The sequence below is a fragment of the Rhynchophorus ferrugineus genome, unplaced genomic scaffold (genome assembly GCF_030347505.1).
Source record: "Rhynchophorus ferrugineus isolate W39M unplaced genomic scaffold, kcgeb_rfMv2 rfM6, whole genome shotgun sequence".
NCBI classification, from domain to species: domain Eukaryota; kingdom Metazoa; phylum Arthropoda; class Insecta; order Coleoptera; family Curculionidae; genus Rhynchophorus; species Rhynchophorus ferrugineus.
In genome coordinates, this window is record NW_027472585.1 from 36,709,030 (window position 1) to 36,725,759 (window position 16,730).

The 16,730-nt window shown below is 32.2% G+C and overlaps 1 protein-coding gene across 1 annotated transcript; it reads right to left on the reverse strand.

The window, feature by feature from the left end:
- Positions 1–2,908: 2,908 nt before the first annotated feature.
- LOC143199068 (uncharacterized) lies at positions 2,909–14,185 on the reverse strand. The gene is made up of 6 exons (XM_076408799.1): positions 14,070–14,185; positions 8,792–9,003; positions 5,493–5,639; positions 5,351–5,438; positions 5,067–5,292; positions 2,909–3,170 (listed from the first exon to the last, which is right to left on the reverse strand). The coding sequence occupies exons 1-6, from the start codon at positions 14,119–14,121 to the stop codon at positions 3,047–3,049; spliced, it is 849 nt and encodes a 282-aa protein (XP_076264914.1). The 5' UTR covers positions 14,122–14,185; the 3' UTR covers positions 2,909–3,046.
- Between the last annotated feature and the right edge of the window lie 2,545 nt (positions 14,186–16,730).

Consider the following 16,730-nt stretch of genomic DNA (forward strand, 5'->3'; position numbering starts at 1 on the left):
GTTCATCGTATGTAGTCCACTCGGATGATTGTCGATTAGAATCGACGCAAAAACTCGGGTTTATTACGCTCGATCATCTTCAAACATTACTCTGAATCATCAACTCGTCGATGTTGTTGGTCAAAAGTGAGCTCGCGAGGCACCCACTTTGCACAGAGCTTTCTCATACCGAAATATTCGTGATTGATATGATGAACACGTTCAGTTGATATCTTTAGAGTGTCTGCTATTTCATTCAATTTCAATTTACAGTCATTCAAAATAATTTTGTGGATTTTTTAAAATGTTTTCGTTGGTAATAACCTCTTTTCGGCGTCCACTGTGTTCACCGACTTCGGTGCTCATTTCACCACGACTAAACTTAGCATACCAATCCTTGATGGTTGATTTTCCTGGGGCAGTATCCGGAAACTCACCATCAAGCTAAGTTTTTTCTTCAACTGTATTTTTTCCTTTCAAAAAGCAATATTTTATACATAGGCGAAATTCCTTTTTATTCATTTTTTTCACAATAACAAAATTTAGTTCACTCAAAATGTTATAATTCACAAACTAATGATCCGACAGCTGTCAAATTTATACACGCATTTTTGAGAGTTAGGGCTAACTAAAAACATATGGATTTAATTTTCGTAGCGCCATCTATGTGTCATGCCGGGTACTTTTCAATTGATTTGTTATCTAATGGAATTAAATATTATCATTAATTTTTTTTTCTATTTAGTTTAGAATTAATTATTATTTTATAAATTCCTGTTTTAATAAAAAATTTATTTAATATGAAACTGAAGGAAAAGAAGAAGTGGAGCAGTTCAATGGATCAAGTAGTGGCTATTTCTGGAAAATGTTAACCTATATTCGATAAGCTTCGAAAATTTTGCGACTTAAATTTCAACTGAGATTTTTTGTTAATTTGAGAATTTCAGAATATATATTATACTCTTCAAATATACAAATAAATTACACAAAACATTATTAACATTATTTTAAAATGAAAGATGTTTATAAAAAGTTCTTCATATTACATTTTTTATATTATAGGGGAAGAAAAATATACTTAAACATTTTAACTTCGGTCTCAACAGAAATATTAGGTTAATTTGTGAATTCAAGATATTTTATTTTATTTATATTATGTACTTCAAATATACGTATAATTTTCAACAACTGGCAACGTTGCAAATTCAAAACCATTTGCGTATGCTAGGATTGTCCAGAACTAGACTCTTGTAATGGGCAATGTGCTATTGACAGGAACAAGTGGTAGTCAGAAGGAGCATTATTTAGAAACTATTGGGGACATGTTTAATTTATAACTTTTAATGATTCATTAATTCACAGTAACAAACACATCCACTCTAACTCATTTAAATTCTAAATCATTTAATATTAATTTACAGGCATGATAATAGAAATGTTTTATATTATAGGGGAAGAAAAATATACCAAAACATTTTAACCTCAGTCTCAACAGAAATACTAGGTGATTTATCAATTCAAAATATTTTATTCTATTTATATTATATTCTTCAAATATACGTATAATTTACAAGAAATGACAACGTGGCAAAATCCAATTTTAATTCGGATGCCGGGCGTCCCTATTAATAGACTCGAGTGTCAATATGAGTTTGACAGATATGAAGTAAATAAGGTGCATTATAAAAAAAAAGTGTTATTTTTTATTACCTTTATTGCCTCAATTATTATAATCATTCTTCAATGGCTAAAGTACAGATAATCATATTAACCGATATGTTTAATATAACTATAGTTAGAATCAAAACACTTTGTCGTTTTTCTTTATTTATCTCAAAACTTACAGACAACGAACTACCTTAATTTATAACTTTATAATTTCTTGTAGTTTATATAATCTATAATCTTTTATTGGAAGACAGACCATGGCATATTTCAAAAATTTTTATGAAAACTTTCAGAATTTGGTTTCGCGGGTTAATTGACAAAAATTGACATCAACTTCGTCACTCTTGGTCGCTAACGCTATTTAATGATATACATACGTCAAACGATAAGATGACTATTTTAGTAACAAAACCACCATCGAACTGTAAAAAATAATCGTTAAAATTTTCATAAAGAATTTTTGTTCCCTAATTAGTTTAAGTTACCTTGTATATACAGCTAAAGCTTGGTCAGTTCAACTCCCGAGTTAACGGGAGTTAATATAACCGAGACTTGTTAACAATGCAAATAACGTTTTTTTCTTTGTTATAAAGCGAACTACAAAATCACAATTTTGCAATTTTTTTTTGGGGAGGGGGACGATTATAGTATGAGTATGTACTATAAATCTATGTTTAATTGTCAAAAATAATTATTATATAATATTGTGATAATGTACTTACTTGTTAACAAACATAACCTGAAGATATGTGACCCTTACTGTACATATAGAAACAAAATTCAATAATTATTTTAAATTATAAACAAAACAGTTTATTAATATAGGCCTTAAAAATAATATCACTGTAAAAATAGGAACATATAACAAACTACTTGTACTTAAATTTCAAGCCCATAAACTCGAAATGTAAACTTAACTGTCACAGCAAACTGACAACTGAAATTCTAACCTTACTTTTGATTCTTACACTAAAATAGTTTGATACCTATACAAAAGCGTTAATACTCAACAAATTTCGCCATCCAATACATGTAGTATTAAAATAAATGGAGCAATCGTTTCGTTTCTCAATACTAACAATACTGTCGAGAATATTTGTTGCCCTTTGTATGAATACTAGCTACAATTTTAAGTACGATGGCCACAATTGTTGACTTGTTTGTCCTTACAAACTATTAGAGTATGTCAAATGTATTGTTTAAACTTTGTGCATGCGGATAAAATGTAAAAAATTCAGTGCAAAAGTGCTATAAGAACTTTTTCGGTGCACTCCTTTAAAAATATGTCAATGAGCTCTTTCTCTTAGTAAATTTAAACAGTAGATTAATTAGATAAACCGTCTTTGAAATCATAAAGGCTACTATACATAATACCAGCGGGGTGTTCCTAACAAATAGTTTACTCCATGGTATTGTACTGGACATTTTTCACTTTGAAATACCTAAAGACTCCATATCCAGTCACTGTCGCTAAGGCTGCTATAGCTAGTGTAGACCCAACAGCGATAGGGGCGGTTTCGCTTCTAAAAATCACCATTGTTATATTACCAATAATACACGACATTATTACTGGTTGCCTACAAGGTGTGTATTAGATGTACGACTTAACTTTTCAACAGATGTGTTTAAAAATCATTGTAGTCATAAAAACTCGGTTTTTCTTAATTAAAGCTAATTCATCTTATTCATGTGAATTTATTCTGGTTTTGACATTCACATTGACAACAAAATGTTTTTTTTAATTGCAAGTTATATAAAAAGTTGTTTAGTCTCTCAAATGTTACGGTTGTATAGGCTACAAGATTAGCATTATTTTCTTCTGTTGCACTGAAAACATCTCTATGATACTAAACGAAATGACAGATGCCAGTCAGATTGTTTTAAAGTAATTTATTTTATGTAAAATAAATTCTGAATCAGATGGAATATAATACTAAAAGAGAAGTTCGAAATAAAGTAATAAAAATAAATATGCCTTCTTTACTCGTCAAATACTTGTCTACCGAGAAATACAGAGCTGCAAATACTCAAACTGTCGAAACTGTACAAGGCGATATTAGTCACTAAGATCAAAATTACCAGCAGAAGAACTGGTTAGTAAGTCAACAAAAAAAACAAAAACAGTATAGTGGAAGCTCTACTAAGTAAACATTCATGGAAGGGCTGCGAATGTAAAACGCTTTATAACGGAAGGCAACGCTAAGCTGCGAAAGAAGTAGTGCAACGATCAGAAAATCTGGACTCTTGAGGAATGGAAGAATGTGGTATGGTCTGATCAATCATCGTTTACATTGTTTCTTACAAATGGCATATATAAAGAATCCCAAAATAAGTCTACAGTCAAGCATAGGGGAAGTTCCATTATGATTTGGGCGGCAATATCGTGGTATTGAGCTGGTCCTGTCATTCACAATACCGGTCTAATTACTGGGAATGAATATCTCGACATCCTTAATGATGCAACCACACACAGTTAAAGAGATCCAGTCTTGATTTAACCGTTATGGAGAGTTTCAGAACAGAAAGTACATTTCCATTTCCAATATCATTTAAACAATTGGCAGACGTTTTGCTGCAGAAAGATACAAGTTATAGAGCCAACTAATAAGAATTGTGATATAGATACACAACCTGACAAAGCTCGCGTCAGGGCTTAGGTCTGCACTGGTACAAGATCCGACTGCCCCAGGAGCTTGTAGCAGTATATTTCTCTGCGCATACATACCGGTTAAAGCCGCACTTAATTACCTTCTAGATAGCGGCTGCGCAAAATATAACGTCTAATAATCCTGGAAGATAAAGACACATTGTAAGAAGAAGAATTCGCAGAAGCAGTAAGCAAAGGTCGAGTCATTTGTCTGCAATATAATACGAGAAAACGTTTTTGTGTTCCTATATTTAAGGTGTATCATTAAGTGTGTGGAGCAAGGATCAAGTGCTAATGTAGTAAGTCGAATTGGTCAAGCTGCGGGAGCTTTTACTTTTCCCAGATGAATGCTTATCTTACAAACTCTTCTGTATGGCTCTTGCTATGATCAGCATATTGTTGACAAACACTGCCATATTCCAAGATGCTAATGCATCCACACACAACCAAAGAGGTCCAGTCTTGATTTAACCGTTATGGAGAGTTTCAGGATAGAATGTAGATTTCCATCTCCAGCGTCATATAAACAATTGGTAAATGTTTGGATACAAAAATGGGAAAAAATTCCGTTGAAAACTATTCAGGCACTCTACGAATCTATTCCGTCAATAATTGCAGCTTATTTAAAAGCAAATTGTGATGAATAACTTATTAATAAATACATATTTGTGTATATCAATTGTTCATACTATTTCGTATTTTAAAGAGACGTTTAAGCTCGAAGAAAAAATCTGTAAAAATTAAGTCATACACCTAATGAACGGAAATTTACCTAAAACTTCTTTGCGATTTGCATTCGAATGGCGTCGAAAAGTTCTCGCTTCGATACATAAAGGCTTGGACCTGGAGCAGCCTGAGGAGGAGGGTTCCGCGGACATCCTTCGGTGGATGGTCGGCTTCGTCCGTTTCGAGAGGTATGTCCACTTCGTTACAGAGATAAGATTTGCCAACCGGCGTCGGTATAAGCATCTTGCTACTATATAACTTGATGGTGTTATCTATATACATATAAAAAAATGGTATTAATATTTAATGACGGCAAATAAGAACAATTACCTCGCGTTTTTATTCCGTGGAATTGAGGTACGTCAATGCTGACCGTCAATTCGACATTGGAGAGGTACCAATGATCGCCGCCCGGTGTCTAAAAGTTATAATGATCTTAAATGATTGACTGGAGCGATTAGGAAATACTAACCTTGTCGAATGTTAAATCTAAACCATACCCACCCCAGCCCAGGGTCATTTTTACAGTGTCTTCTTTAGCACAGTTTCCAGTTACCACTGCATTCTCGGGAATGAAGGAGTCTGCTTGCTCATCTAAACCGTGAAGTTTAAATTTTACCTGAAAAATGTCAGGATATATTGTTAATTTTCAGCTTGTAAAAACATATTTAATTATTTAACAGATAGCAGATAATATTAAAGAAACGTGTTAGTAGAAAGAACATTCTAGTTTCTAAAGAGTTTTTAATTTACATTATGTCAATTTTGTTAGATTGTGATGACTATGTTATCTTGTCGATGTCTATTTCACCTGTTATTTCTGATTAAGTAACTGAAGCTAAAATATCATAGCAAGATCCAACTGATAAAACTTTTAATAAGAATGCTGTGAGCTTTACAGCAAACTCGATGAACCACCAGTTCAGTAAAAAATCAAGTGATAATATATTAAAAACCTGGAGCATACCCAACCTGATAAAGTTTGCTTCAGGACTTGGCTCTGCACTGGTATAAGATTCAACTACCCCAGGAGCTTGTAGCAGTATATATTGATTTCTGCGCTTAAGTACGGGTTAAAGCCGCACGTAGAAGAATCAGTCTATAGGATATCAGTGGCCATTTTGGCTATCTTAAAAAATATAGTGGCTGAGCCAAATATAGCGTCAAATATTCCAGGAAAATTCAGATTCAGAAGCCATAAGAAAAGGTCGAGTCATTTGTCTGTAATATAAAATGAGAAAACGTTTTTGTATTATTTTATTTAAGTGTCTTTAAATAAATAATGTTATTGAGAGAGCATCAATTGCAGCAAGTGCAGGAGTTCGAGTACCTGACATCAGTAGTACAGGAGAAGAAAGTGGCATCTATCACTGGAGTAGTAAGCCGAATCGACTACAGCAGCTTTTGCCTCTCTAAGATGGTGCGTGTTATAAGAAGAATGAGCACCTCTTTGAACGCTTATCTTATCAATCTTTCTATATGGCTACAAAATTTTGACTGGCATCTGTCAGTTGAAGAACAAATTCAAAGGCGAAATAAATTCCTCCCAGACTTCTTGGCGAAATCGAGCTATTAGGTAGAACACTTTGAACAATTCCGAAAAAGACATGGATCGGCCAGATGGACAGCTGGGGCAGATTTAGTGAAGAATATAATTTGAAGCCAGGTGAAGATTATCCTGAAGTCCTACGACCAAAAACAGTATTGGTTGAGGGGTAGGCATCCCCCCGAGCAACGGCTAGAAGTTGATGACGATGATAATGAATGTTAGTATAGAAAAAGTATTTTTCCAAAAAAAAAACTTTATATATGTTGAATGTCATTCGCCTATGAACAAAATTACCACTGGTAACGAAACTTGAAAAGGCCAAGAAAGTCGAACATGGACACATGAAGATGGAGGATCCTCGATTATAGTGAAATCATGAAATATCAAGAACGAAGAAAAACTTTATTAAATTGGAACGATTACCACTAACCCAGCCTCTGTTGTAACACATACACAACACTTGTAGAGTCTACTTGCTTCACTCCATGTTTCAGTATATATGGTTCCGTATGATTAAACAATATGTTTGAATGTAAACCCTTAAAGAAAACACACAATTCAACTAGATCAATGCCCATTAATCGTCGTCCATAACCTGATAACATACCAGACTGTCTGATGTATAGGCAACTGGGAAATGAATAAAGAACCCATATAAAGCGGTGAATGTCCTCAAAAGTTCGGAAGTTTGGAATTTATTGTTCAGTTAAGTAAAATAATTACACATTATTTTTAGACAGATAATAGAAGTTTTTATTGATCTAGTATTGCATTGAGTGGTAGTAGCATCAATATAAAATATATATTATTTTAATGCTTTGGAGTTCCTGATGCTTACATTTCATTTACATAAGACTGACGTCACGTTCTGCTGCGAGTTTAAATCTTTAATTCTTTGCTGAAAATTTTTATTAAAATAATATAATATTATAGAACAGCTTTGTACAGCGAGTCATCATGGCTATTCCTTAAAAATTAAAACAAAATCACTTTATATAAAATTGTCTTTATTCACCAGATTTAGCAGGTGACATATATTATGTGACTTTTTAAAAAGTCAGAAAAATATGACTTTTGACGTCTTACATTAAATACGCTTAATACAATGTTAATTTAGAAATTAATATATTTACTGTCCTGTTCTATTTGAATCACTACATAAGTGCGGGATAAATTATTTCTTGGCCGTTGTCCAGTTATTGTATTACTTCCACGTTGCTGTGATTTAGTAATTTTATTTTGGCAGTATTGAATTACTAGTCAGTTTTATATCTTAGTATAACCTCAACTTGAAAGTATCGTAACACATGGACTGAAAAGTCACTAGCGTAACAAAGAAAATGTGTTATTTTTGTTCAAAATTGGCTTTATTCATCATCGTAATCTGCATCAAGAGCCGCACAATCATTACAGCGCCGCTGTAACATTTCAATACCATTTTTGTAGAACGATTTATCTGTTGCCTCAAAATAGGCTCCTCACGATCACGTACAAAAATTGTTTTTGATCCATTGTTTTCAAAATAACAAAACTAGTATCACTCTTATCTCACAAAATTATCAATAGAATATCATGAAATCTTAACAACCTTTTTTTTTGAAGGTTACTACTAACTGAAAAAAGCGGTGAATACAATAAAACTAGCGCCATCGATGTGTTAGGCCAGGGACTTTTCAGATCATATGTTATCTTCCGACTAACCAAGATAGTTGTTTAATTTTGAATATGATCTGTTTAGCTCTTTGTCTATCGTACTGTTGCCAATTTTAACTACCATCAAGATGTATGCCAAGATATTTGGCTGATTTGGATCCTGCCTGATCAATTGGGCATTCTTCAAATGATGTAATTCTTTTCGGCCTCAACCCAATGTTTGTAGACAAAGCAGTCGATGTGATAACGTAATAGTTCGAAACTGTAACATTTTGTTCAGTGTGGACGCAAAATAAGTTCTTTTTACATTGTCAATATCAATTCGTTTACACCTCAAGTTAGTTTATTTTAAACGATGGAAAATAAGAAGACATTGTTAACCCCGCTGAATATAAATATTACTCCACGTGGTCATTAACGTTGTCTTTTTATTAAATTAACCTGTTGTTCGCGTCAGCAATTATGACATTTCACATTTATATTATTCCTTCTATAAATAGTCGAACTAATGGAAAAGCCAATAAGCTAATAAAATCGATATTACCCCATTTGATCGGACGATTACCCACCTCCACAACGCCATCGGTCTTCAATAAAATACACGTCGTGTCCGTCTTCCGATTGATGAATCGATATATGGCGACGCCGCTGTTATCTTTGGCGGGCTTGACGGTCGTGGACAGGGAACCCCCTATCGGTTCCGCGGTCGGTTTTAGTCGTGGCCTCGACGTCCCCTTATGATTGAAACTGATGGATTCGGTAAACGAGAAGAATAAAACGCCTGCAATAAATCAGCAATGTGTTAAAATGGAATGTTTGTTTTGCTTAGTATTGCTACTGACATCTACCGGTGGATAGACCAAACTACTACTAAATTACTGTCACAAGTTGCTTTATATCTACTAGACTTTCATTCATTACAATATTCACTACAATTTTATATCATATTTTTACTATCATAATGTACGCTTAGTGATAATGATACTAGGGCCTGACCTATAGATGACGATCTAAACCTAACCTAGTAATCCTAACCTTCAAATGCCACGTCAATATTTGATTACAATCTGACGAGTATTTTTAAAGTTATTATATATTATTAATGAAATTAGATGCAGATCGACAATATTTCTATCATCCTTGATTTACAAGGTATCTTGATGTTCTTTGGTGCCATTCATTTATACATATAGTCTATTCAAAGTTTATTTGTATGTGCGGTATCGAAATTTGTGACGTCAAAACGTCGCAATGTTGCCACATCAACTCTGAGTTTTAGTTTGGCTTTGACATACAACATAATTCTAATCTAAATAAAATAATTGAACAAAAATGTTATCAAATATAATTTATTTTAACATTAGAGTATATCCAAAAACTACAGTTAATTATAAAGCCACGATAGTCTATAGGTTAGAGTTATAGCCTCTTATCACTATTGCTTTCAAGAATTTTAAATACGTCTGACAACCGGACGACTTTGGCAGACTCATTCGTTTACGTGTTTGAACTAATCAGACAACATTTTGTCTCTTTTAACTAGAATAAAATGAGAAGGAAAATATTGTCTGATTCTTAAACGAATTTACAAATTGCGGCAGGCAATATATTAAACATCTTGATGACGCGTATACAAATAAACTTTGAATAAACTATATATTCTACTATACTTTTTATTCACAACAATACAATTTTATATCATATATTTACTACCATAATATGTCTTTAGTATCTAACCTAGTAATCCTAACCTTCAAATGCCATGTCATTATTTGATTATAATCTGGCGGGTATTTTAAAAGTTATAATATATATTATTAATGAAGTTAGATGTAGATTGACAATATTTATATCCACCTTGATCTGCAAGGTATTTTGATGTCCTTTGGTGCCATTCATTTATACGTAAAACGACTTTTTTGTATCTTTGACCACTTCCCTCCCCCTCTATGCAAAATTAAGCCCTCTCCGCCAAATAATCTTATGTAATAAATAAAGAACCCCTTAACACATTAACACACAGAAATTAGGTTAAATTAACAGTAGGAAGCGCGGTAAAATAATGGTTTCTTGAGAATCACAACTGGTATTCGGTAATCTTCGGTAGTTTCCGCCTGGTTTTACACCACTGACATTTACAAGCAATAGTGAGTTAGATTCCAACGTACTACAGCAGCCATTTTGGATTTGACCTTGGCAGTGGTAGAAACTCTGTTTTGTAAGGTTATAAATTTTGTTGGTTATAGTTTATTTGTTCTTGTATTGTTCATATTTTGATTATCAATGGTAAGCAGTAATGGATAAATCATGGATTTGTGAACACTATTAATTTGAACAAACATACGAGGACATTCCATCCAGGAAATCCATTCAATTTTTATTTTAATTTTGCAAATTGGATTCATTCTGTACCAAATTCATTATATTTTAGACATAGTTGAGCCTGCGAAAGTAAAAGTACAGATAAATATGACTCGATGTCCTTTATGTGAGTATATCTCATCAAAGTTACAACTGGTTGATCATATAGTCAATCTACAGCATTAAAATTGAACAAGAAACATTGAAGATTTTTAAGGTTATGGATAGTATTTTGGTAAATATATTACTACTTCTAAATTTCAACGTAATCAACCAGGAATCAAAACCTAAGAAGTGAGAGTAAATAAAACCAGATAAAAATATAGCTGGTAAAATTCTAATGGATGCTATATTGGATGAAACCCTAGCTAATTTAAACAGTGGTAATTTGAAAAGACTGGATTTATTGACTCATAAAGACTTATATAATATTCAGCAAGCAGGCCTATTGAATTCCACAAATACAGAACATAAAAGTGACCTTACTAATTCATAAGTAGATGAGGTCACAAATACAGGATATGCGTTATATATCCAGGACAATATGAAATGTTAAACGAATATAACCATGGATGTATAACGTGTATATTCTACAAGGAGGCTTAATGCATATCGATTTCAATTGCATTCCTTGCTTGATTGAATGAATTGAGAAATGGTTTTCCATGCTGCTTTGTCATATCACAGAGATACGATGCGGAAACAATGAAAGCATTTTCCAGTGCCGTAGAATATATGTTATTGAGTAATTTTAAAGAAAAATGGATGCTTGTGTTTTTATATATTGATAAGTGAATTATATTTGTTACCATACCTACTATAATATACCCATAATTACCTATATTACATTACCTATACCCATAATATATAAACTTTTATAAAAATATAGTCTCAGCAGGTTCTATGATATTAGGTTAACTTGTGAATTCAATATAATCAATATTATTGTATTTATACTATATTCTTTAAATATGCGTATAACTTTCAACAACTGGCAACGTTGCAAATTCAAATCCCTGTGCGAATACGGGGATTCTCCAGAATTAGACTCTTATGCCCGGTAACAATCTAATAACGGGGACAGAAAAAATTAGTATGCACGCATAATATGTATATATGTTAAATTGGTTAATAAAGTTTTTTAAAAAAGTGTTTAATATATTTGGGAACCGAAATCGCAGGTTAAAAGGCCCAACAGTGTCATAAGTTGACTTGCACTGCCGTGACTAGTGGACTTCAAGGGAATGCTCCAGAGAAAAAGGTTACAACATCGAATAAGTAATGCAAGTAGGTGATTCCTATTACTTTTCTCGACAGTATAACATTAGGCTGTTCAATATGTGCGCGAATCATTATCAAATCGCCACGAGTCAAACTAAAGAACATAACCTTCATTTTATTTCATATGTCAATTAATACTTCATTCGAAGTTGACGCGTGCATAAAATTGTACTTGGTTTAGTTATTAAATTCTTGTGGCAATCAATACTAGAAATCGTGACAAAAAAAAGATATGATTTGGAAAATCAAAAGAGATTTAGTAGAAGTTCTAGGCGCAATTGACAATATTTAAAATAGTAAAATTTTTCATTTAAAAATGATGTGTGCACAATGACCACTATCCTGAATCAAAACAAGAGACTAAAGAGTGGTATGAAACCCCTTTTCTACTTCTGAACTGGATTCGTCTTCCATAACACGACAAAAAAGTGTTTTCGTCAGTTTTTTTGGGTTGTAAAAAGACTTTCGTTAGTCGATTCCCTCCAAAGAAATAAAGTTCGGATTATAACTGTAACCTCTAGGACCAATTGAATGCAAAACTTCAAAATATTCTTTCGAGGAAAAAGATTTCAAATGATTCACCAATTAAAATGGTAATAGCTACCGCAGAAATGAAGAAAATGTATTGAAAATTAAAGTTATTTTATGTACCTTCCGGTCCATGAACCTATTGAACAACTTAACAACTAATGATATTACCTATAAATAATGAGAAAGCAAACGACTAAATAATGACGAGTAAATATCAATTAAAACTTATTAAAAAGTTATAAAATATGTACTTTATAAATAACTCATGAAACCAACAAGTGACTATTTCAAATAAAGTCATCCTTCTGTAACCTCTAGGGAAATCTACTAGCCTTGTACTGACCAGCAAAGCAACCTCAAAGGACCTCACAAAAGTATTCATTCCCTATTTTACACCCATTGCTCTATGTTTAAATTTATATGACATAGTAGCAATTATAATAGTAAAAAATGGATGTGACACTTTCCCGTGTCAGCGTCAGATTTTTCAGTGACAGAGAGAAATTAAGGAAACGTTAAACTGATATATTATTATTATTATTGATATGTCTTGAACTTTTTGAATGCAAAAATTAGTGACAAAATACCTTATTACGGTTTTTTTTAATGCCCAGCTCATTCCCCAGATTTAAATCCCTTTGATTTGTGTTGCTTTTCACGTCTCAAAATATCCTTTCATCGGAAATTATTTTAGATAATTTAGCAAACAAAGCTACAGTAGAATCAAGAAACTATATTGAAAATTTAAATTGTTTTTATTGAAATACTCGATCAATCATTAAAAAACAGACAACTAGACAATAAATACAAAGTTAAACCGCTAAAAAATAATTAATATTATAATTATTACATTACTCATAAAACCAACCAAACCAAACCAACAAGTGACTATTTCCAATAAAGTCCCTCTGTCTTAACCTCTGGAGAAATCTACTAGCCTTGTACTGACCAACGAAGAAACCTCAAAGGACCTCACAAAAAAAATCCTCTCGCATTTTAGACCCTTTGGTCCATGCTACATATCTGCGACATAGTAGTTATCAGTATCAAATAACAAACGTGTTTTGATAATTACTAAATTAAATTAATATTCATATAACCAATATCTGCTAGTAATTAATGCATCAGTAATAAATGCACTGAGGCGTAAATGATTTATTACATAAAATGTGACGATTTCAATAATCAATTTATATACATAATCAACTTATTTTCGATGCACATTTTCTTAGTTTTAATACTCGTATGTAATTTATAAATAATAAATGAAACTGTTGTTATTATGACCATTCGCCCTGTTCTCTGATATTTATACCATTTTGTCAAATAATGTTTCTTTTTATATAGATAATGTCCAATGTATCAGCCCATTCCTATTATTGTATATAAGTTTTGTAGAAAGAGTATACAAGCTTATAGAAACATAATTTCAATCAAAATATAGTTAAAATAAAAAAAATATAAACTAGCAGTATAAGCTAAATTTATATTTATCTATATAAATGATTTAAAAGGAAAATAATATTTTGTCAGAAGAGTAGCAAAAGCAACATATTAAAAGCATGCAACTATTTTTCGCTCTAGAGCTATTATTCTAAAGTCGCAACGTTACAATTCATGTAATTTTAAAAGCATCTCGCTTCATCTATGCATATTCGTATAGAATGCACTTACAAACAACGAAAATGTCAAGAGAAACCCTCGTTGAACTCCAAACACGAGCCATCTTTTACCACCACAACCTTTCAATGAACGTACGGTTAGACTGTGCGCGAAGCCGTACGAAAACATTTGAGTCGAAGGGCCATTCTCAGTTGGCCTACGCAGAATCGCTGGCGGTTGTCAATAAGGGAGCGCATGCGGGCGGAATAGGGGTAACGTGGGTGCCGATTTCATTGAAGCCCACTCTGCGTCCCTTAAGTTTGGAGGAATTGAGTGGGGCAATATGGGACGGAAGTCCCGACGCAGGGGAGGAAGAAGATTGGTGATTGACACCCACGTCGCAGAACGGCAAACTAATTTTGATACACGGTGATGTCAGAGTCTTAAATTGACATTTAAAAAAGATTCCTATGTAAACAGAAAGATAACGTAGAGAAAATACTTGCTATACATTTGGCTATAAAAGTTTTTTACTAGTAAAAATAACAAATCAGAATATTTTTACTAACTATTGCCAATAATATGAATTTCTACTATGTTCTAACAAATACACAATACAACAATAAATAATATAATATAGTTCCTAAAGATAAATATTAAATAATAGAATTATATATAAAATGGCGCTTTAAAAAACAAATTAGTAACAAAATATCGGAATACCATAAACTCTATCTATACGAACTCGTTGCCTGATCTCAAAGCGAGGATAAATGGCCTTTATCCAGTCACTGAGATAACAAAAAAGATTACCTTGACCTAATGCAGCAGAGAAATAGGATGAATGAATTCATTTCCTTTATTATATCGAAATCAATATATTACTTATTATCGATTTTTTTGAATATATTCTAGTTTTTAGTATTAGCATTATTAATTTTCAGATTTTGAAGCCCTCCAAACTAATAAAACTTGGATGAACTTGCCTTAATATAAAAGATATTTCCATACATTGAATGAAAAGTTAAAGTTAACTAACAACATAGATAAAACAAATGAAACAAACACGCCGCAAATCTGGAATACGATGGGTTCTCATCGCCGTTTTATCTTTTAAATAATGGGAATAGCAATTTTTGCTAGTACTATTGGTCCAATACGTCAAAGTGACGCGTATTTTGACATTTAAATTATATATCGGCTGTGAAACATAAAGCTTATTTAAATGTCATGTGCGTCAATGCGTATTTAAAGGAATTATAAAGAGTACAGAATACAAACTACTTTGTAATATAAAAAATTGTTAGTTAATTAAATGTCAAAAAATGCATTCCCTCCAATGTATCAAGCAGGCGTTTCTCTTAAAAACCGTCTATAGATTTTTGTAATCTTAAAGACAAGGAAGAATTTATAAAGGTGGAATACATATTTAAATAACATTATAAAACTGCCATCAAAAAATAGTAAGTCGTAAAATAGTATGATGAATTCTTTGCTCTGGATCAATCTCATTAAAGAATATTATTACACTTAATTTTATATCAACGTCATTAGCAGTGATTTTCATTTCACCTATTGAATAGTGAAGTTACTTCAAAAGTCCCGAATTAAGGGCCCTTTTCATTTCAGCCTCATTACTCCTTACATAGGAAGTGTAACAAGAGACTTAAAAGTAGTGAAAAACTACGTAATAAATCAACAGCCCTTAGTGGGACTTCCAACACGGCAATGGACTTTTACATCAATCATTTAACTCATATCATTCAAACATTCACTATGAGGGCGCCATTTTCAGGTGTCAATGATTCCAGATAAAACAACACTTATATTTTTAACACTTATAGTTTTAAGTTCTTCGATAATATATGCATTAAATGTACAATAATTTGAAAATAAATGATAATACATAACATTTTTGTTTCATTATTTTATTCAGATTGGAATTTTGTTATATGTCAAAGTCAAAATGTACTAATTCAGAGTTTTTGCGGCAACAGTGCGACGTTTCCACAGGTCACGTGAGTACACTGCTGTTTTAAATTGACTATTATTATACGCATATACAAAACTAGATAAAACAGTGATTATTACCGTTTAAGGTATAAGATTTCGTAGACTAATTAATTTCAATTCTATAAAGTAACCGTGTGTAGTGTACGTGCCGTGCCGACCGATTACCATAGAAAACATTAAAACGATTACTTTTCTGATTATAAACAATTCATAAAAGAATATATTTCATCGAATCCTTTTACAGTGTGACCTTCAAGAAATATGGTGCAACATACCATACCAATTTTATGTTTAAAATAGGCACTAGATATTCATATTACTCCCATTACACGCATGAACAATAGTGTCAACTCGTTTGTTTTCCAATATGTCAAATTATAGAATAATTGTAGTATATCTTTATAAAATATATATGAGTACTCCAATTAATTTTAAGTAAATTGTTGCAGTTAATTTATATCGTTCAGTTTTGGTTGTATCGTCATAAAATACGAGAAATATCCATACGTTCCCTACAGAGACACTACAGGGAGGACAATCTTTGCAAGTATGGCGTTTGAATTTAAAAACCAAAAGCTTTTCGCATGAATAAACGCACTTTCATTAAATGTCGCGTCCTCCAGAACTGGTAAAAAACAAAAAGTAATCTTTCACTAGCCTTATAATAAAAGAATGATTTTCATTTAAAATTCATAGGAAAGCCACCCTTTACTACGTTTA